This window comes from Littorina saxatilis, linkage group LG16 (assembly GCF_037325665.1).
Source record: "Littorina saxatilis isolate snail1 linkage group LG16, US_GU_Lsax_2.0, whole genome shotgun sequence".
NCBI lineage: Eukaryota > Metazoa > Mollusca > Gastropoda > Littorinimorpha > Littorinidae > Littorina > Littorina saxatilis.
Window position 1 is genome coordinate 30471647 of NC_090260.1, and position 20780 is coordinate 30492426.

At 43.2% G+C, this 20780-nt stretch overlaps 2 protein-coding genes across 3 annotated transcripts in view; one reads left to right on the plus strand and one right to left on the minus strand.

Moving 5' to 3' along the window:
• Positions 1-18200, minus strand: part of LOC138950801 (tudor and KH domain-containing protein-like) — a 43300-nt gene extending 25100 nt beyond the window's left edge. Inside the window, exons 1-3 of one of the 2 annotated variants that reach the window (XM_070322521.1) lie at positions 18076-18200; positions 15121-15298; positions 14300-14418 (exon numbers count right to left, since the gene is read on the minus strand). In XM_070322521.1, the coding sequence (XP_070178622.1) occupies positions 14300-14418; positions 15121-15226 (225 nt within the window). In that variant the 5' untranslated portion in view covers positions 15227-15298; positions 18076-18200. Of the gene's footprint in view, positions 1-1185; positions 3108-14299; positions 14419-15120; positions 15299-18075 lie in introns of those variants that run through there. The other variant, XM_070322522.1, reaches the window with a different exon arrangement.
• A 1719-nt stretch (positions 18201-19919) lies between these two features.
• Positions 19920-20780, plus strand: part of LOC138950802 (pyruvate kinase PKM-like) — a 35791-nt gene continuing 34930 nt past the window's right edge. Inside the window, exon 1 of the mRNA XM_070322523.1 lies at positions 19920-20022. The gene's annotated coding sequence lies outside the window, so the exon portion shown is untranslated. The remainder of the gene's footprint in view (positions 20023-20780) is intronic.

Below are 20780 nucleotides of genomic sequence, written 5' to 3' on the forward strand. Positions count from 1 at the left end.
AAAAAAAATTTGATAATAATCTTTATATATTTAATTTTCAGAGCTTGTTGTTAATCCAAATATAACATATTTATATGTTTTTGGAATCAGCAAATGATGGAGAGAGAATAAGATGAACGTAAATTTGGATCGTTTTATAAAAAATTTTTTTTTTTTACAATTTTCAGATTTTTAATGACCAAAGTCATTAATTAATTTTTAAGCCACCAAGCTGAAATGCAATACCGAAGTCCGGGCTTCGTCGAAGATTACTTGACCAAAATTTCAACCAATTTGGTTGAAAAATGAGGGCGTGACAGTGCCGCCTCAACTTTCACGAAAAGCCGGATATGACGTCATCAAAGACATTTATCAAAAAAATGAAAAAAAACGTCTGAGGATATCATACCCAGGAACTCTCATGTCAAATTTCATAAAGATCGGTCCAGTAGTTTAGTCTGAATCGCTCTACACGCACGCACGCACACACACACACACACACACATACACCACGACCCTCGTCTCGATTCCCCCCTCGATGTTAAAACATGTAGTCATAACTTGACTAAATGTAAAAAGGAAAAAAAAAAGAACACAACTTAAGATACTTTAACTTATTAACTATTCAAAAACGCATTCTAAATTCCCATCACCAATCAAGATCACTTTATTGGGTTAAAACTTTGTTCTTATTTGTTTCGTATTCTTTGTTCACTCTTGAGTACAGTATTGTTTGGTCTTTTATTTGTATCTATCTTGCCCAAATTACCAATTCAAAAACACACCAAAAGCCTTATCAGGGACATTTTTCAGGTTACTGACCAACCAAAACGTACTAGCTAGTCTAGAAAACTACAGTACTGCAATCCCTACAAGGCACAATCAAACGTGAGAGTTGTTTTAGCATTCAAACCCCATTATGATCCCTACATACGGTGATACCAATGAAAAACACTACCTAATAAGCTTCATTTCCCAATCAAAAACTCTACTTAATAAGCTTCATTTCCCAATCAAAAACTCTCTTGAATAAGCTCAGTTTACCAATCAAAAACACAGTCAAGAGTAGCACAACGATCAACCAGAAACACCATTTACACCTCCTGACCAATCAAAACGCGTTACAATCCCTTCCTGTCAATCAAAAACGCACTACCAAGGCCCAAATGACCAATCAGTAACAAGAACACAAAAGAGCAGCCTCACCTCCTCAATGTCGTCACCACCGGAAGCCATCCCTCAAGTCAATACGATTCAACAGCTTTTTCTTTTTTAATGAGTCACGAGATCACTCCGTCAGATTCCTAGGCTGCGAAGTGCAGTGCAGTTCTTGAAAACTGTTCTGCGCGTGTCACGTGCAGTTCAGCAGCAACCACAGCACTATAGCACCGTCGACAAGCTGTGATATGGGTTGATTTGCAGCCTTTTTCGCTGACTAAAGTTGAGTCTTTTCAGAGAGAACTGAAATTACTGTTGGTCCACGGTCCGATCAGGATATAAAGAAAAATCGATAAAAATCAGTCCAAAAAATCGAAAAAAAGAGAGCGAACAAACAAGTCTGTAAAGCAAGTTCCAATGAAGAAACTAACTCTACACACAAAAAAACACAGTTTTTCGAAAAACAGACTCAAGTGGAATCCACCATGAACTCAAAAGTCCGAAAGTCAGAGGAATACTTTACGTCCGTGGAGAATACAATATGACAGAAAAGCATATCAACAACAAACTCCAATCCGGTATGAATCATCGTGTCCTGGTATAAGGATTACGGTTTACTGACACTCCATGCTTGTTGTGTCCGATTTAACTGAGATGACTATGCAGACTCTTTAGTATTTATTTTCTTCAGGGATCAGACGTGGGTCAGAAATAATGACAGTGATCGCCGCGTCCAGAATCCTGGATAACTTTTTGTCGGGATCAAAGGTTAGCTAGATGAATCTGACGTCTGAATTTATCTTCAGAATCCTGGATAACTTTGTCAGGATCACAGGTGGTTCAGAAGAATGTCACGTCTCTGTTTATCTGGCGCCTAAACGTATAAAACCCTGGATGGCTTTTTTGTTGTTGTTCAGGATCGCAAGATGCTTGGAGAAATCTGTCGTATCAGTTTATCCCTGGTCTCTGTCAAGTCATCACCAGAACCATGGACAAACTTTTGACAGGATCAGCGCAGGATGCTCAGCAGAATCCTGACAGCTTCCCAGTCTATGATCGGTAACAGGTTTGTCAACAAGAAACGCTGATCTCAACGTCACAGAACTGTCTAGTAACCGCGCTTTCGCCGGACTCCCAACAATGGCTTCGTTGGCGCTGGTCACTGTCAAGCTTACTGACGGACAAGGGTCAGAATTGTCACCTGTGGTCGAGTGACTCAACGGTGGCACAACAGTTGGTGGCAGGTGAGGGAAGCTCTGCGTCACCACGCTAACGACAGTCAGGAAAACCGGAGCAGGGGATGGACGTATCATGGAATTTAGTGCTCTTCTGCAGTGGTGTTTCTTCTCGATTCCAGTCTCACTTCAGCTTAGTGCAAGCTGAATCAATTCAGGTGTGAATAATTCTACTGACTCGAGAAAGAAGAAAAAATCTCGAACAGTAGAGGAAGTCGAACTTCGCAATATTCACCGAATGAGTCGACGAAGAAAATGGCCGTCAATCGGCAGGACAAACAATCGTGATGCAGTTATCTGGCCTGTGGCTATCCTTTAGTCACAAGTCTGAGAAAACAGGACTCAGATTGCTTGAGAAGTCCGGGAAAACTTGACTCAAACAGCAGATGAAAATCACGACGCAGATTTTTTTCACTCTTGACTCAAAGTCAATAGGACGCTTCGACTCCCGTCGGTATAGGCAGAGCGAGAGAGGTCCAAGAAATCGTCACTCAAACAATCTGTCGAAACCCTGACTCAACGAACAGCAGATGAAAATCACAACGCAGATTTTTCTCTCTTGACTCAAAGTCAAGAGGACGTTTTGACTGCAGATAACGTAAGACGAATTGCGTTGCCGCTCTTCAGCGCAGAACGCTCCCAGACACTGAAGGGCGTGCAAGGGGATTATCCGATGCTACGGAAACACAAGGCTGATCCAGCCTCAGCGAAAGGTGGGAGGAAGAAGGGCGAGAGGAGAAGATGCTCCTTTCTAGCTCTGTAGCTCTAGAAACTGGGAGAGCCCGAGTCTTCGCGAAGGTTTATATACCTCTACACCTACCCCCCCCCCCCCCCAACCTACACACACACAGTGAGCCGTGAGTGCAGGGACGGGGCGGTGTGGGAGCACAACGGGACAAGGTGTGAAGACGAAAAAAAAGAGAAAAAAAACTACACACACTACTGTTCAGCATTGCATTCTTTGGCTGCGAGAATTTTTAGACTGAGCGGGGGGGGCCGGGGGTGGTTTGCTGTTCTCTTACAATTGGCCAGTTTTGCTGCTTTTTTGTGTGCAGGTAAAACTTTATTTAATCTTTCATCTCCCTCCATTGGCGAGGTAAATATATCCATGGATATCGTTAAAAAAAAAAAGGCAAATGGTGTGTGTGTGTGTGTGTGTGTGTGTGTGTGTGTGTGTGTGTGTGTGTGTGTGTGTGCGTGTGCGTGCGTGCGTGCGTGCGTGCGTGCGTGCGTGCGTGTTTTCGCAAGAACGCACAAAGGTTGCCAGATATTGATCTAATAGACGTGTTAAGCATAAATCCTTCTCAATAAATTCTCTCCGTATCAACATTAAAAGAATAATTCAGGCAAAAAGAAGTATGTCAGTCATGATTAAATGGTCGAGCACGATGGCTTGCAGTGAACAACCAAGAGATGAGAAAATCTCCATCTAGTCAAGACACGTTTTTCAACTTCTTATATCTCCTTCCGGAAAAGAAAAGCACCCCACTATAATGATTATGTCACAAGCTTGAAAGAGAGCATGTTTACCACAACGGTCCATTGATTACAACCAAAACAAATTCTGCGCTTTACATCAAACCAAACCCAAACGGCAACAAAAACGATCAAAGACTAAACTGCAGCCCACGATCCTCCTTTCCATTGCCCCCCCCCCCCCTCCTGCCCCTCACCTTAACAAAAAGAATAAGAGGAAAGAAAAGTACCCTCCAACGGTTTATTAATTGCAAACATTCTGCGTCCAACGTTACACCAGACCAATCAATAGTGGCACTCAAAACGACAAAAGACTCAACTCTTCCTCCCCCATCCTCCAAATACCCTTTTTCTAACCACGCCCCCCCCCCCCCTTCTCCTCAACACCACCCCCCCCCCCCTTCGCCACAAAAAAAATTACAACAAATTAAATAAATAAATCAATCAATCAACAATTACTAAACAGCACCCAACATGATCAAAGATGTGAAACCTCGTCTGCCACCATCCGCCCTCCTGCTTCCAAAGCCCCACCCCCTCCCCTTCCCTCTCTCTCCCTCCTCTACTCAGCAGACGTTTGCCAGGTGCGACTGTAGAGAGAGAGAGAGAGAGAGAGAGAGAGAGAGAGAGAGAGAGAGAGGGGAGAGAGAGGGGGAGAGAGAGAGAAAGATAGAGAGAGAGGAAGAGAGAGAGAGAAAGAGAGATGGGGAGAGAGAGAGATGGAGAGAGAGAGATGGGGAGAGGGAGAGAGACAGAGACAGAGAGATGGAGAGAGAGAAAGGGAGATGGAGACAGAGAAAGAGAGATGGAGACAGAGACAGAGAGATGGAAAGAGAGATGGAGAGATAGAAAGAGAGATGGAGAGAGAGACAGACACAGACAGAGAGATGGAGAGAGAGAGAGAGAGAGAGAGAGAGAGAGAGAGAGAGAGAGAGCCAGGAACAGAGGTAGATTCACATGTAAAAGTCTCAAGAAGAGTTCAACCAGGTAAAAGACAGGTAGACTGCACTGCGGAGTCGAGGAAAACTCGAACGCTCCACAGAGCTACATCACGATCTAACCCATTGTTGTCTGCGATGTCTGTGGATCTTGTGATTGACAGGAAGAGGTGGGTGGAGGGGGAGTGAGAGGACAAAATGTCACTGCTACAAGTATTTACGTCATTCCTATTTCTGTATGACCTTATCCCCAGGGAGAAAGTTACTGTAGCAACTCTCTTTAGCTTATTCCTACCCCTCACCCCCTCCCGCCACACACCTGTGTTGGTTTGTATGTGTGGGTGTGGGGGGGGGGTGTTGCGTGCGTGTGTCAGTGCATGTGCGTGTTTAAAGGTAATACGTGTATCAGGAAGAAAAAAGTGTCCGCATCAAACTTTTCACTTGGTCAGAGAATACCATTTCGTAGAGGGTGAGTAAGGTTATGCAGCAGAGAGAGAGAGAGACAGAGAGAGACAGAGAGAGAAAGAAAGAGAGAGAGGGTGTGAGAGAGAGCGAGGAGAGAGAGAGAAAGGGAGAGAGAGAGAGAGGAGAGAGAGAGAGAGAGAGAGAGAGAGAGAGAGACACACACACACACACACACACGGACAGAGACAGACAGAGGACAGAGACAGACAGAGAACAGACTTACAGATACATAGACATAGACAGTCTGACAGAGACTAAGAGACAGAAAGAGGTGATGGTGGTAAACAAAGCCTGCACAAACTATCAGTGGCAATCAAGCAGCAAGGGTTAACACAGCAATAGCGAATATCAACAAGCGCAGAGCCGGTTGCCTGAACATGAAACTCAGTGATGATGAAAGCATGCGCACCGTGTTTTTCTCAGTTTTCGGATTCCCTCAATCCCTGAGAGATCTTTTACAACACAGTAACAGTACACAGCATCTTTCAATCAACTAGCTCCTTCAACAACCCAAGAACATGTTCAATCTCTCACCAATCTCGTCTCGTTTCCCTGCGTAGAGTACGTACCAACATGCTTTGAACACACACGGTCAAAACCAGACAATTGCCGGACACCGACATGTAGCGAATACGGAAGAGCGGGTGGGCTTGGAATGGAGGGGGGTGGATGGTGCATGGCGTGAAGTACTCTCTGGTATACATCAGGGATGGTGAACAAAAAGTCTAATTTCAGCCAAAAATATGACAGAATTCTCACGTATGTAACCCACATGCACGAGTAACCAAACGCAATATATTAGTTCTGCCATCTCAACCTTTACTAATTTTCTCCCCAAACATCTGGCTTCCAGTTTCACAAGATAATGCCTTCGCCACAATAGTAAGACATTTCATATAAGCAGCCTACCCCCCCCCCCCCCCCAAATAAAAAAATAAAAAAATAATAAAAAAAATAAAAATAAATTATAATTATATATAATTATTAACAAATAAAACCACCTTCACCCACCGAGCTTTCGCGCTTCGGTAAAAGAAAACAAACGTTGTGTCCACCAGAAAACAGCGGTTTCAACACTTTAGTTTTATTTTGCCCAAACATCTCGCTTCCTGTTTCACAAGATAATGCCCCTGCCACGATATCAATGCATTCCATGTAAGCAGCCCCCTGTCTTATCTCCGCTTTCGCTCTCAGGTAAAAGAAACCAAACGTTGTGTCCGACAATCAGACTGGCTGGCAGAGTTTCCAGAGGCTTAATGCCAGATCGAAAATAGCCTGCAATCTGCAAAATACTCTGGGCTTTAGCGGAGAAACAACAGTGCCCTGCCCTTATCGTTTTGTATTCTTCCAATGGCTTTTGTTGTTGCCACGTTGGCTAGCTATTGCCTACAACATCGTCGCCTTTCCCATCTACCAACAACCCTCACTCACCCCCTCACCCCCATTCCCCTCTACGCACCCTCGCCACCCACCCCCTCAAAATTCAATGGCCTCTACCTCCCTCCCCCCCCCCCCCCCCCCCCCCCCCCAACACCCCCCCCCCCCCCTCCCTCTCATACCCCAAACACCCACTCCATCCCATCCCACCCCTACGGTACCCCAAACCCCGATCACCTACCCCTGTACGATCTATCATCTCTAGCCACCCACATACCCCCAGTGTATTTTCATCTTCGTTTCTGGTCTCTGCATAAATGCCAGATTCGGCGGATTAGTTCTTGTGTCTGTAGCTTTGCAACATGTTGGGTAACTTTAGTTCGAGCACAGCGCAGTGGTAACACAAAACAAGAGACCAAAAGACAGGAGAAGAGACAGAGAGGCGCACGCGCACAGACTCGTGCACGCATATGTGACCCTCCACCACGGTATGAGTCGCATGTCACCTTTTCATGATTTTCATATTTTTACATTTTCCTAAAGAGTTGTGTATGCTCTATCCAGAGGTGAAAACCGTTTTAGAAAAGAGCAAAAACTTTTTGAGTTATAAGCCTGTGACTAAGGTGACCCTCACACTGTTACCAGACACCCCTCGGACTTATATTAGCCTAGCGCAGAGCCTAGCGAGGTGACATGCGACTCATTTCGTGGTGGACGGTCACATATACGCACAGACTCATAAGCACACGCACAAACACACAAGTGTTTCTTTGGCTGCCCTATTCACACACACTGAATCACAATACTGAACAGGTGCCCATCACTATTAAACCAATCTCCCCCCCCCTCACCTCCTCCCCTCAACTACCACCTCTCCCCCATCGTCCCTCAATACCCCTCCCACACACACACACACACGTGTTTCCTTTGGCTGCCCAATTCACACACATCACAATAAGTGCCCATCACTATTAAACCGATCCCTCCCCCCAACTCGGTGGGAGACGCCACCTCCACGCACACACCCATTCACACACACATACGCACGCATACACACATACATACACACACACACACACACACACACACACACACGCACCCATTCACACACACACACACACACCCATTCACACACACACACACACACCCATTCACACACACACGCACATACACCCATTCACACACACGCACACACAAACCCATTCACACACACACACACACACACACACACACACCCATTCACACTGACACACACACACGTGTGGACAAGAGAAGCAACTCGTTTTAATTGTTTAAATAGCTCGGCCTTGGTAAGAGACGCTATCTACACAAGGACATAATTATGTGAATAGCCTTTGCCTAAAAATGTAGACCTGCCGCACGTGCAAAGCTGCATTGCGCCCTGTGACTGTGAGTCATCAGCCCTCCCTCCATGGCACCACTGCGCAATATCGGCTGGCTAGACATTTAGTTAGCCTATACAGGTTAGCATATATTATATATAGATGTGTTGAAAACAGTGTGAGTGTGTGTGTGTGTGTGTGTGTGTGTGTGTGTGTGTTCGTGTGTGTTAGTGTGTGTATGTGTGCAAGTGAGTGTGAGTGTGTGTGTGTACATGCGTGTGTGCAGGTGCGTGCGAGTGTGAATTTGTGTGGGTGTGTGTGTGTGTGTGTCTGAGGGCGTGTGTGTGTGTGGGGGGGCGTGTGTGTGGGGGGGGGGTGTGTGTGTGGGGGGGGCGTGTGTGGGTGTGTGTGTGTGTGAGGGCGTGTGTGAGGGTGTGTGTGTGTGTGGGCGTGTGTGTGGGCGTGTGTGTGTGTGTGGGCGTGTGTGGGCGTGTGTATGTGTGTGTGGGCGTGTGTGTATGTGTGGGTGTGTGTGTGTGTATGTGTGTGTATGTGTGTGTGGGCGTGTGTGTGTGTGAGGGCGTGTGTGCGTGTGTATGCGTGTTTGTCTGTAACTCTGTGTGTTTGTTCACACATGCGTACACATTCGTGTGTGTGCAGGCTTAATCTTTGTTCTTTTTTTTTTAGGGAGAGGGGTTGAGTGGGGAGTGGGGCGGTACTTATAGTTTGGACAGCAAAAAGTTAACCCAAAGAGTGTCAAAAAAGTCATATAATGTAAAGAAAAAAGTGTATATATCCACATCCCAAAAAGCCAAACAACACCCTTCCTGTCAATTCTGCGTAGTTTACACAAAAGCTTTTCAAGTCCAGATTCAGCATGCCCAAAGACACTACGAACCTCTTACACAGACGTCTGGAATTTCAAGGAGAGTCTGTCTGTGGTTCTTTCTGTCATTATGACCCAAGGGGGTAAACAGGCTTTGAACTCTGGCACTAACAGGATCTGTTTAAAGGCACAATCCAATCCACAAAAACAGTTTTGCTCACTATCTGAGATCTTCCCAGGCTTTTAGTTTGATATGGCAGCCACTTCTTGGTTCAATGGGAGTGATCCTTTCAAGGCACAGGACGGATGCTCAAATCGTCCGCCCGATCGCCAGGGGCGAGTAAAAAAAATCCGCCGGGCGAGTAGAAACCGCCAGGTAAATCGCCCAGGCTGGCCAGTGAACATTCTGGTCAAATGCAACATTTTTGCTTGTAATATCAAGTTTCAAAGCCATATATGCAGCAACTGTAGTATGTACTAGGCCAGCGAACTTTCTGGCAGGCTAGTAACTTTCCTAAAGTGACTCGCCCCGTCGGCGAGTTAACATTTTGAGATTTGGCCATCCCTGCCCAGTCCTGTGTGAGTGTTGAAAGACTCGGCTCACCATCTCACATCTGAGTAGGCTTTAACATGGGATAAGACAACGGGCGCAGTGGTGTGGTGGTGTGGTGGTAAGACGTCGGCCTCCTAATCGGGAGGTCGTGAGTGCGAATCCCGGTCGCTGCCGCCTGGTGGGTTAAGAGTGGAGATTTTTCCGATCTCCCAGGTCAACTTATGTGCAGACCTGCTTAGTGACTTAACCCCCTTCGTGTGTACACGCAAGCACAAGACCAAGTGCGCACGAAAAAGATCCTGTAATCCATGTCAGAGTTCGGTGGGTTATAGAAACACGAAAATACCCAGCATGCCTCCCCGGAAATCGGCGTCTGCTGCCTGAATGGCGGGGTAAAAACGGTCATACACGTAAAAATCCACTCGTGCTAAAAACATGAGTGAACGTGTGAGAAGCCCATGAACGAAGAAGAAGAAGAAGAAGATGGGATAAGACCACCCCTCCACTTTATTTATTTATTTAATTTACGAGGATTTATATCGCGCACTATCTCACCACACAAGGCGACTCAAGACACATGTTACCTATTAATGCCGTGTGAGATGGAATTTTTTACACAATAATATCACGCATTCACATCGGCCAGTAGATCGACTGCCTTTAGGCGCTGCATCCACCTTTCACGGCCTATTATTCCAGGTCACACGGGTATTTTGGTGGACATTTTTATCTACGCCTATACAATTTTGCCAGGAAAGACCCTTTTGTCAATCGTGGGATCTTTAACGTGCATACCCCAATGTAGTGTACACGAAGGGACCTCGGTTTATCGTCTCATCCGAAAGACTAGCACTTGAACCCACCACCTAGGTTAGGAAAGGGGGGGAGAAAATTGCTAACGCCCTGACCCAGGGTCGAACTCGCAACCTCTCGCTTCAATTCCGAGCGCAAGTGGTGAAGTGCGCTAGGCCAAAAAAAAAAATTTGTCTGTTTCTGGTCACCCGACCGACCCTAAATTTCGGCGCCGACCCTAAACTTTTTTTTTCCAAACTCAAAAAAATGTTTGGTTTTTTTTGGTGGTAAAGGACAGGGTGAGAAAATGAACAACAAAAACGTGTGAAAACGAAAGTCCGCTGACGATTTGTAAATGTGTTGAGTGTCTTGTCTCTATGTATAGTGAATCCAGTCTCTTTGCGCGATTTTTAAAGTTAGTTTTATTGGTCTACATTTGGGGTAAAAAAAAAATTAAAAAAAAAATAAAAAAAATCCCTACCTACCGACCCTATTTATTGGCTCACGTAAGTGTAGCCTATGCGATCGTAACTTTGTCTGTCTGTGCGTGCGTTTGTGCGTGTGTGCGTGTGTGTGTATGTCTGTGGTAGAAACTTTAACATTTCCGAGTCTATGTGTGAGTGGTTATCCAAGACTATGGATAAAGCTCGCATAAGATTACGTCACGGTCAAAAGTGTTTGACGTCAATTAATGCATCATGACGGCATGCCTCCCTGTAGTCTTTCTCTCTCGCGTGGTGTGTGTGGTCTCGGTCATTGTTATTTTGAGCGGGCCGAGACTATTTGGCAGTCGTGTCCCTGTAAGTAGGCTACATGCAGACACAGACAGATCTAGATCTAGTGTCTCTCTTTCTTGCACAGTCGTCACCTAAGCTTACTGTGTGTGTGGGTGTGTATGTGTGACGGAGTGATTGAGTTTGTGTTACTGTTTGTCTATTTCTTACGTGAGCCTTGAAGGCTTCGCCTCTTGTTTTAGCCATGTTACCAGAAACAGACAATTTTTTTTTTTGGCCTTACCACTCGACCACTTGGACACATGCCAACAATCACCACCCTGACTGCTTGCTGTGCAAAGTTGCAAGTTTTGATGATGAATCATTTTGCCGATTGACAACATTGGGTTTCAAGAAATCTATTGATAAGGCCAAAAAACAAAATAGGTGTGGTTACGGTAACATAGCCAAAAAAATAGGGTAGGAAGGTAGGCAATCACTTTTTTTTTAACTTTTTTTTCTAATGTGTACAAGTTAAACCTACTTGACAGGGAAATAAGTGTGCGACTCGAGCGCTGTCGCTTTCATTGCACTCTTTTTTTTTTTTTTTTTTTTTGGACAAATGTAATAAAAAGTTATAGGGTCGGCCCCTAAAATTAGGGTAGGTTGGGTTACCGTAACCACACCTATTTTTTTTTGAAATTTTTTTAGGCCTAATAACAATTCTCACTCGACACAGTGTGCATCCAGGCTGTGGATTTAAAATCAACACATAGAACAAGAAGTAAAAACAGAAAAAAATACAGTAAGATGAAGACAAGGATTTTGGGTTGTACGATCACACCAGTCTATTTCACAATTGATTTTCTCTTTGTCTAAACGCGTAGAACAGATAATTTGACAATGCAATCAGTCGTAATTTGTTGTCGGTCTGTAAAATGCACAACGATGAGTTGGAGAACTGGTCAAGGTCAAAACAAGCACCAATGTACTTTTGACGAATTGCATTGTAAGCTGGGCATTTAAACAGAAAGTGATTTTCATTTTCTTCCGTTGATTGCGTATGGTTTTCAAAGACACCCAGATACTTTTCTTTTTATATTTAGTCAAGTTTTGACTAAATATTTTAACATCGAGGGGGAATCGAAACGAGGGTCGTGGTGTATGTGCGTGTGTGCGTGTGTCTGTGTGTGTGTGTAGAGCGATTCAGACTAAACTACTGGACCGATCTTTATGAAATTTGACATGAGAGTTCCTGGGTATGAAATCCCCGAACGTTTTTTTCATTTTTTTGATAAATGTCTTTGATGACGTCATATCCGGCTTTTCGTGAAAGTTGAGGCGGCACTGTCACGCCCTCATTTTTCAACCAAATTGGTTGAAATTTTGGTCAAGTAATCTTCGACGAAGCCCGGACTTCGGTATTGCATTTCAGCTTGGTGGCTTAAAAATGTATTAATGACTTTGGTCATTAAAAATCTGAAAATTGTAAAAAAAAATAAAAATTTATAAAACGATCCAAATTTACGTTTATCTTATTCTCCATCATTTGCTGATTACAAAAACATATAAATATGTTATATTCGGATTAAAAACAAGCTCTGAAAATTAAATATATAAAAATTATTATCAAAATTAAATTGTCCAAATCAATTTAAAAACACTTTCATCTTATTCCTTGGCGGTTCCTGATTCCAAAAACATATAGATATATGTTTGGATTAAAAACACGCTCAGAAAGTTAAAACAAAGAGAGGTACAGAAAAGCGTGCTATCCTTCTTAGCGCAACTACTACCCCGCTCTTCTTGTCAATTTCACTGCCTTTGCCATGAGCGGTGGACTGACGATGCTACGAGTATACGGTCTTGCTGAAAAATGGCATTGCGTTCAGTTTCATTCTGTGAGTTCGACAGCTACTTGACTAAATATTGTATTTTCGCCTTACGCGACTTGTTTAAGTTCTCCTTTAAACATCCTGTATACATCAAATCTCACACTTGTCTCAAGTTTACAGTGCCAGTTTTACTCAAAACAGTCTTGAAGACGTTGCTGAAATGTTCCAATAAACACACATTCCCTACCTACCACACATGTCGTTGATATATATATATGGTCATCCATTCACTTTGACATATACTGCAAATCCACAGCCTGGATGCACACTGTGTCGAGTGAGAATTGTTAACCCGAGACGCCTTGCAACGAAAGATGTTCAGTTGGTTTTGCAAACCCACTATGGACGATGATAGCAGTGCAATGTCATCAGCGAACATCAAAAGAAACAGTTCGATCTCACCGGGAAGCATTTGAATTCCATGTCTGCCCTCACATATTATTTCCGAGGCAAGCTCGTTTATAAGAAACGAAAAAAGCGTTGGGCTCGCTAAACAGCCCTGCTTCAGGCCTTGTAGGCATTCAAAATAATCAGTATTGCCAGAGTCACATCGTACGCAAGAAAGAATGGAAGAATACATTTCCCTAAGCATGTTAAACGTTCTTCCTTTTACACCAATTTTTAACAAAACATTCCACAAAACATCCCTTTTAACGGTGTCAAACGCCTTTTGGAAGTCCACAAAAGCAACATATAACTTCTTTTTTTGTTGAAGCTGTTTTTGTACATCCAAAATGCCTTGCGTGTTTGTCTTTTTAATTTTCGGCATTCAGAATCGAACCACTTGTTGTTTTCGGAGATTAAAGGTGAGTCATTTTTAAACACCCTTTCCATTGGTTTGGCAGCGTCTTTCAAAGCACACGTAAACAACTCCACTGACCCCTCTGCGTCCTCTTTGATCATAGCTGTAGCAGCGGCCAGTTTGCTTACAAAGCTTTCAGACTGGATCAAAGTTGTGACCTCTTGCTCTTTTTCTCTGTCCTATATGAGTCTTTTTGTAGATCTATGGCTGTGTTGCTTCACTGATGGGAGGACGGACATGGGCACAATCGACACTAAACGTTAACCAGAGGGGGGAGAGAAAGAGAGAGAGAGAGAGAGAGAGAGAGAGAGAGAGAGAGAGAGAGAGAGACAGACTGAGAGAGAGAGAGAGAGAGAGAGAGAGAGACTCTGAGAGAGAGAGAGAGAGAGAGAGAGAGAGAGAGAGAGTCTGAAGTCTGGAGTCTGGATGGTTTATTGATTGGGCCTTGGGCCCATTTCAATTCGGGGTGTACACATTTTCAACATTCATGCTTCATGAAAAATAATCATTGTAATATTAATCATATTACTGAAAAAAACATCATCATCGTATGACAGTCAACATGACGACAGTGGAAACCGACATTTACAACAGCAAAACGTTTGGAAAAGGACAGTAAGCATCAGCACAAAATCCAGTCTCTGTCGCACTTCACTCATGTCAGAGAGAGAGAGAGAGAGAGACAGAGAGAGAGAGAGAGAGAGAGAGAGAGAGAGAGAGAGAGAGAGAGAGACTGTATCAAAATACCTGTTTGATAGTTGAACCTTGCTGGCCGATTACTGCCCCCACAGCTTTGCTTGGTACCGCCACCCGGATAAGGGTCTGTCGTGAGGTCTCCACCTTCTGTGTGTCATACGCTGCTTCATCTGCATTCAAATAAAAACAAGGTTTTGTTACAGCCAGACCTGCCCACCCTCATCAAGCCTCAAGTGTAGCAATTTAGAATTTGTTTGAATTTTCAGCGTAGCAAATGGTGTATTCCCACATCCACGCCATCTTGTACAAGAATAGACAATTTAATCAAGTTTCATCATTTTAACTTATATTTATTGTCCCATCGCTGGCAAATTTGGGTCGCTTCCTCCCAGTGGAAAGCTAGCAGCAACAGAGTCTCGCTACCCAGGTGTGTGCGTGCTTAGGTGTAATCACCCACCTGCACTTAGGGCAGAATGACCTTAAAAACAAATGTGTCCTTTCTTTACAGGTATCGCTGTATGAGATCTGGTGAGGTTTTTTTGTTTTTGTTTGCTTAACGCCCAGCCGACCACGAAGGGCCATATCAGGGCGGTGCTGCTTTGACATATAACGTGCGCCACACACAAGACAGAAGTCGCAGCACAGGCTTCATGTCTCACCCAGTCACATTATTCTGACACCGGACCAACCAGTCCTAGCACTAACCCCATAATGCCAGACGCCAGGCGGAGCAGCCACTAGATTGCCAATTTTAAAGTCTTAGGTATGACCCGGCCGGGGTTCGAACCCACGACCTCCCGATCACGGGGCGGACGCTTTAGCACTTGGCCAACCGTGCCGGTAAATCTGGTGAGGTGGCAAAAAAGGCTTACCATCATCATCATCACGCAAGAACAACCAGTAGACAATGGCAGCAGTGGTTGGAACGGCAACAGCTAAGGCGGCCAGCTTTATCATGAAACTGCGTGATTCCAGCATCTTGGTTTACCGGCACTGGCGTGGGTCTGCTAGTGCTGCACTTGAGTGTCTGTCGCTGTCAACATCACTTGTCTGAAAAAAATAGAGAATTGAGTGATGAATAATGATCATTCCGTCATCATCATGCCTGCTGTCTGGCCATACATGTATAGCTATAAATTACTGACTTTAACACACACAGTGGAACCCCCCTTTTAAGACCTCCAAGAATCTGAGAAAAACAGATCTTAACAAGTAGTCGCGTAAGGCGAAAATACAACATTTAGTCAAGCTCAGTCGAACTCACAGAATGAAACTGAACGCATTGCATTTTTTCCGCAAGACCGTACACTCGTAGCATCGTCTGTCCACCGCTCGTGGCAAAGGCAGTGAAATTAACAATCCAGAAAAGCGCGGCAGCGGTTGCGCTGAGGAGGATAGCACGCTTTTCAATATCTCTATTCTTTTTAACTCTCTGAACGTGTTTTTAATCCAAACATATCATATCTAAATGTTTTTGGAATCAGGAACGGACAAGGAATAAGATGAAATTGTTTTTAAATCGATTTCGGAAATTTTATTTTAATCATAATTTTTATGTTTTTAATTTTCAGAGGTTGTTTTTAATCCGAATATAACATAATTATATGTTTTTGGAATCAGAAAATGATAAAGAATACAATAAACGTAATTTTAAATCATTTTATAAAAAAATTATTTTAATTACAATTTTCAGATATTTAATGACCAAAGTCATTAATTAATTATTAAGCCTCCAAGCTGAAATGCAATACCAAAGTCCATCCTTCGTCGAAGATTGCTTGGCCAAAATTTCAATCAATTTTACTGAAAAATGAGGGTGTGACAGTGCCGCCTCAACTTTTACAAAATGCCAGATATGACGTCATCAAAGACATTTATCGAAAAAATGAAAAAAACATCTGGGGATATCATACCCAGGAACTCTCATGTGAAATTTCATAAAGATCGGTCCAGTAGTTTAGTCTGAATCGCTCTACACACACACAGACAGACAGACACACACATACACCACGACCCTCGTCTCGATTCCCCCTCTATGTTAAAACATTTAGTCAAAACTTGACTAAATGTAAAAAGGAGGGGGTCCTAAAAATGGGGGTAAATTTACACGTATAGTTATCAAGAGAAAGTCTGAAAAAAAACCAAGGTCTTAAAAGGGTCCAGAAAGTCTTAAATTGGAGGGCCTTAAAAGGGGAGGGGGGGAGGGGGGTAAGCACTAAGAGGGGAGATCAGCTATGGCTGCGTTTTAGATTCTTACTTCCCTTACCCTTAATTGCAGGTATGAAAACCCACTTTCATTGATCAATATCTATTAAACCAAAGGACTTTGCTTGCCAATATTTTGCATCTGGTACTATTTAGTAATGTTCTCTCAGCAGAATTTTTTTGACCGAGCAATGTGGTTGACCTTTAAACTTTTCTTTCTTTGGTGTTTAACGTCGTTTTCAACCACGAAGGGTTATATCGCGACGGAGAGAGAGTTAAACACAGACATTCGTGCTCCAATTATCAGTAATAAATTTACATTAATTCAGAGGATTTCTTCACAGATTTTTGGGGGTCTGCAAAGGGGGGGTTCCACTGTATACACATCTTCTACCCTCATCCCCCCCCCCCCCTCCACCCCAAAAAAAAGAAAACGAAAAAAACAAAAAAACGAAACAGAGCTTCCTCTCTTGGCCTGAGCAGAAACAGTGTGTTGGCAGCCAGAGATTAGGAAAGCGGGGACATCAAACACTTTCAGAATGTCACAGGTGAGAAAGGTGCTACAGGTACTCTGCAAGACTGTGCACATCCACAGTTATCCCCCCTTTTTCTGATCATGCCAACTTCGCACCCTGACATTTTCATTCCGCACCTGCGTACCAGACATCAAGAGTTAAGCTGCATGTAGACCAGACAGCTCACAGTGTAACGGGGACTAATACAAATTCATACATTGGAACCTGCCTGTTCAGCTACCTGATTTAAGATTTGCCACTTTTCAAAGACATATCGCTTTTCCAGATCTTCTGTTCATAAACTATGTAAATTTACCTCCCTTTTAAGACTGCCTGATTTATCAGACCTGATTTTTCAGACCTTTTAAAAAAAAATAGATTTTGGAAGGTTTTAATTTTGCGTTTCCATTGTATTCTAAACTATAGTAGTGCTGTGCATCATATTCATAGAGTATTTATGATGCTGAAGATCCACCATAGTTGGAAATATAGGGGGGTTTGGGGAACAAAATTAAAAGTGTTAATGGACATTTATATTTTAAAAGGCATCTTGCTAAACTGTTCAGACACTTGCAGCTGCACACTGCCGGTGTCACGATTTCATCTTTCGCCTGTGTACAGTACTACATATATTTCCTCCTCGATATAATACTCAAGACTGAAATGTTTCCTGGTAAAATTACGAAATGAAATTATTTATGGACGAAAAGCATGTCAGTTTCTTGCATGTGAAGAAAATTGGTGGTGAAATGTAATAGATTTCATCCCCAAAATCGATTTATTCGAAAACGTGTACCGAGTGATTACGTCCCTTGAGTAAGAAGGGAAACATTTTAGGATGAATCAAATTTCTAAGTTACCAGAAAATGACCCCCCAAAAAGCCACACACAAAAACATTTAATGCATCATTCCTCCAACTTCTTAGCGTAGCCAGTGGCACAATATACACCCAAAGGAACCTACGATGTCAAAATCAAATGAAATCGAAACAAGAATGTTAAACGACAGACGCGAAAGAAGCAAAACAGTCTTGTTACTTGTACACGTAATTGCAACTCGGGGAGAAATAAAAGCACGTAAGAAGAACCGAGGTAAACACAACTTACCGCAAAAAAATCAGTGTCTATCATCAAGCAAGTCATACATGCAACAACAGTGGTGTTCTTCAACAGTTACTGATTATCTTCTGAGAAAATGTGGCGCACATGTACGCGCCATGTTAATTCAGGGGAAATAACTGTAATGTATTTTGGGGGCAGAATTTTCGTCTGCTGCACTGAACTCCTGAAAAAATCGATCCCAAATGCACTGCACGCTGCTTTTGGCGTGGGCAGGGGTTGGTGTGTTCGGGGGAATGAGCAGCGGAGGGAGAATTATTAAAGAGAAGGACAAGATCTGTGCCCTACGGGGCCGGATCTGGAGGGGGGGGGGGGGGGGGGGGTCCTGGGTTCCGGTACCACCCCCCCCCCCTCTGGCCATCCGATGTACCTCTCGGAGAAAAGAAAAAAAAATATGTTGACTTTTTAAGCTCTTTCCCCAACTCCCTTAGTTTATTTGGTCTTCTAAAACTATTTCAAATTATGAACAACATCAAGTCGACATCTCTCATACCACTTCTCCTTTGTATTCCAGATGTTGTAATCATTGCTTGTTTGCTTGAATTTAAGTATTCAAAGTAAAGAGTCCTGTCAGACTTATTTACTAGGCATATATGTCTTTGGGATTATTCCACTGAACCACTATGGTAAATGAATATCTGAAGTATTTTGTTACTGTTGAAAATGTACGTGTAATTTTGATTCCCAGTTGCAAGGAAAGACCAAAAAATGACCTCACAAATGCAACATTTTCTCGGCTTCAGGTTATGCTTTGCCCCCCAGACCCCCCAGCGGGGCGTTGCTCCTGCACCCCAGACTGAGGGAGAATCGAGACGATGGTCGTGGTGTATGTGTGCGTGTGTGTGTGTGTGTACAGCGATTCAGAGTAAACTACTGGACCGATATTCATGAAACTGTACATGAGAGTTCCTGGGAATGATATCCCCAGACGTGTTTTTCATTTTTTCGATAAATGTCTTTGATGACGTTATATCCAGCTCGTTGTAAACAATGAGGCGGCACTGCATGTCACACCCTCAGTTTGAAATTTTAGCCAAGCAATCTTCGACAAACGCCGGACTTTGGTATTGCATTTCAGCTTGGAGGCTTAGGGTGTCACTGTGTTAGTCACTGTGTCTGTGTGAGTCTGTGAGCGCGTCAGAGACTATAGCCAGTATACAGATTATACTCTATAGTCTCTGAGCGCGTTTAGAGACTTACCAAGGGAGATAACTTTTGCCTACAAACTTAGTTTTTGTCAGCTGAATTAACTCCCATTATTCATTTAGGCGGCTTGTCATTCCATGCGCAACTTTGCCTTCATTAGAAATTAAATGAAATAAATGAATGAATAAAATAAAAATAGTATAAAAATTCTGATGCTCCCGTGAATGAACAAAAACTTTTGTCTTTCGTTTTAATTTACGTGATGATGAAAACGAAACTGAAACAAAACAAAACGACCAACTGGCAACATACTACATACAGAAAAGACGGCGGTGCGTGTACCTACAGGGCTTGTCTCTGTTTTAAAATGGTTGTTTGTACATAAGAATCGCTGTTCGCTGTTATTTGTGCACAAAACAAATGTTAATAGAAAATAGAATGACATTGCTCTCCTCGTAAGGTCAAACGGAAGGGGAAGGTTGCAAGTGTATGACCTTTGACCTAAGGGGAGCACTTCGTGTCTGAAGGTAATGTTCTTGGATTAAAGGAAAACTCTATTTCGCTGCTGTGCACTTTCGAGTAAGCATGTCATATCTAACCAACTAACATCATATTTAAAATACCATGTTGCGAGTAACACGACAAATCACGACGCAGTGGACAAAGTGTGCGGTGAAGGTCACCTTTCACAGAGTGCGCACAGTAAACTTCCGGCCCAAGCAGACGCACTCGGAAGGAAAACACGTATAAATTTATCATCTTTTCAACTGTCAAGTGCCGGTCAAAGCGGTAAGGCATTGCTTCATTATCTCTTTAATACCACAGCTGTTTATGCCTTGTTACACAGACGATCTGCCATTTTTGCTGGGCATTGGAACTGAAACCGCATTGCACGCGTAACAGTGGAGGATTTCCCGAGTTACTGTTGGTATTAGAAATGTAGGAGGCAGCGGCCAAGTGAATCCTAATCCGCCGCCAGTTAGATTTAAGGTAGTTCACTGGACCCGTTAAATATAATTTGGTTTCTCCCAAAAGCTGGTTATCTTTTAAGTTCGATCTGTCTGCTATGCATTCAGCATAAAAAAAATATAGGGTAGTGGGTTCGTTTCGGAGCTATGAGTCTCGGAAGACAGTGCCCGTTTTGAATTTTGGACCGAAAAATCGAAAAATGGGTATGTTTTGAAAACGGCCAATTACACAAACATCTGCATAGGAATAGTCATTTAAAAAATATCACCCAAAGCAGCAATGGGCAGGTAACGAAGTGCACTGGTAAACGAAAATGTTGCGCATACTCAAACTTTGTGACGTCACGTCTTTTGCCAGAGTTTATTTTAAATTTGTTCCTCATGTTGAGGTATTTTATTGCTGGTAGCCTGGAAATAAATTACGATTTGATGAGATGGGTTGTAAACGCAAGAGCGATCAAAACGGCATAAAAAAAACCAAAAAAACCGACAGGTTGGTAGTGTTTTTAGGGGGGGTTCACTCCCTTGATTAACCCCACCCTTTGCACTATTACTGTCCAGTGTGCCTCAGAAAAATAT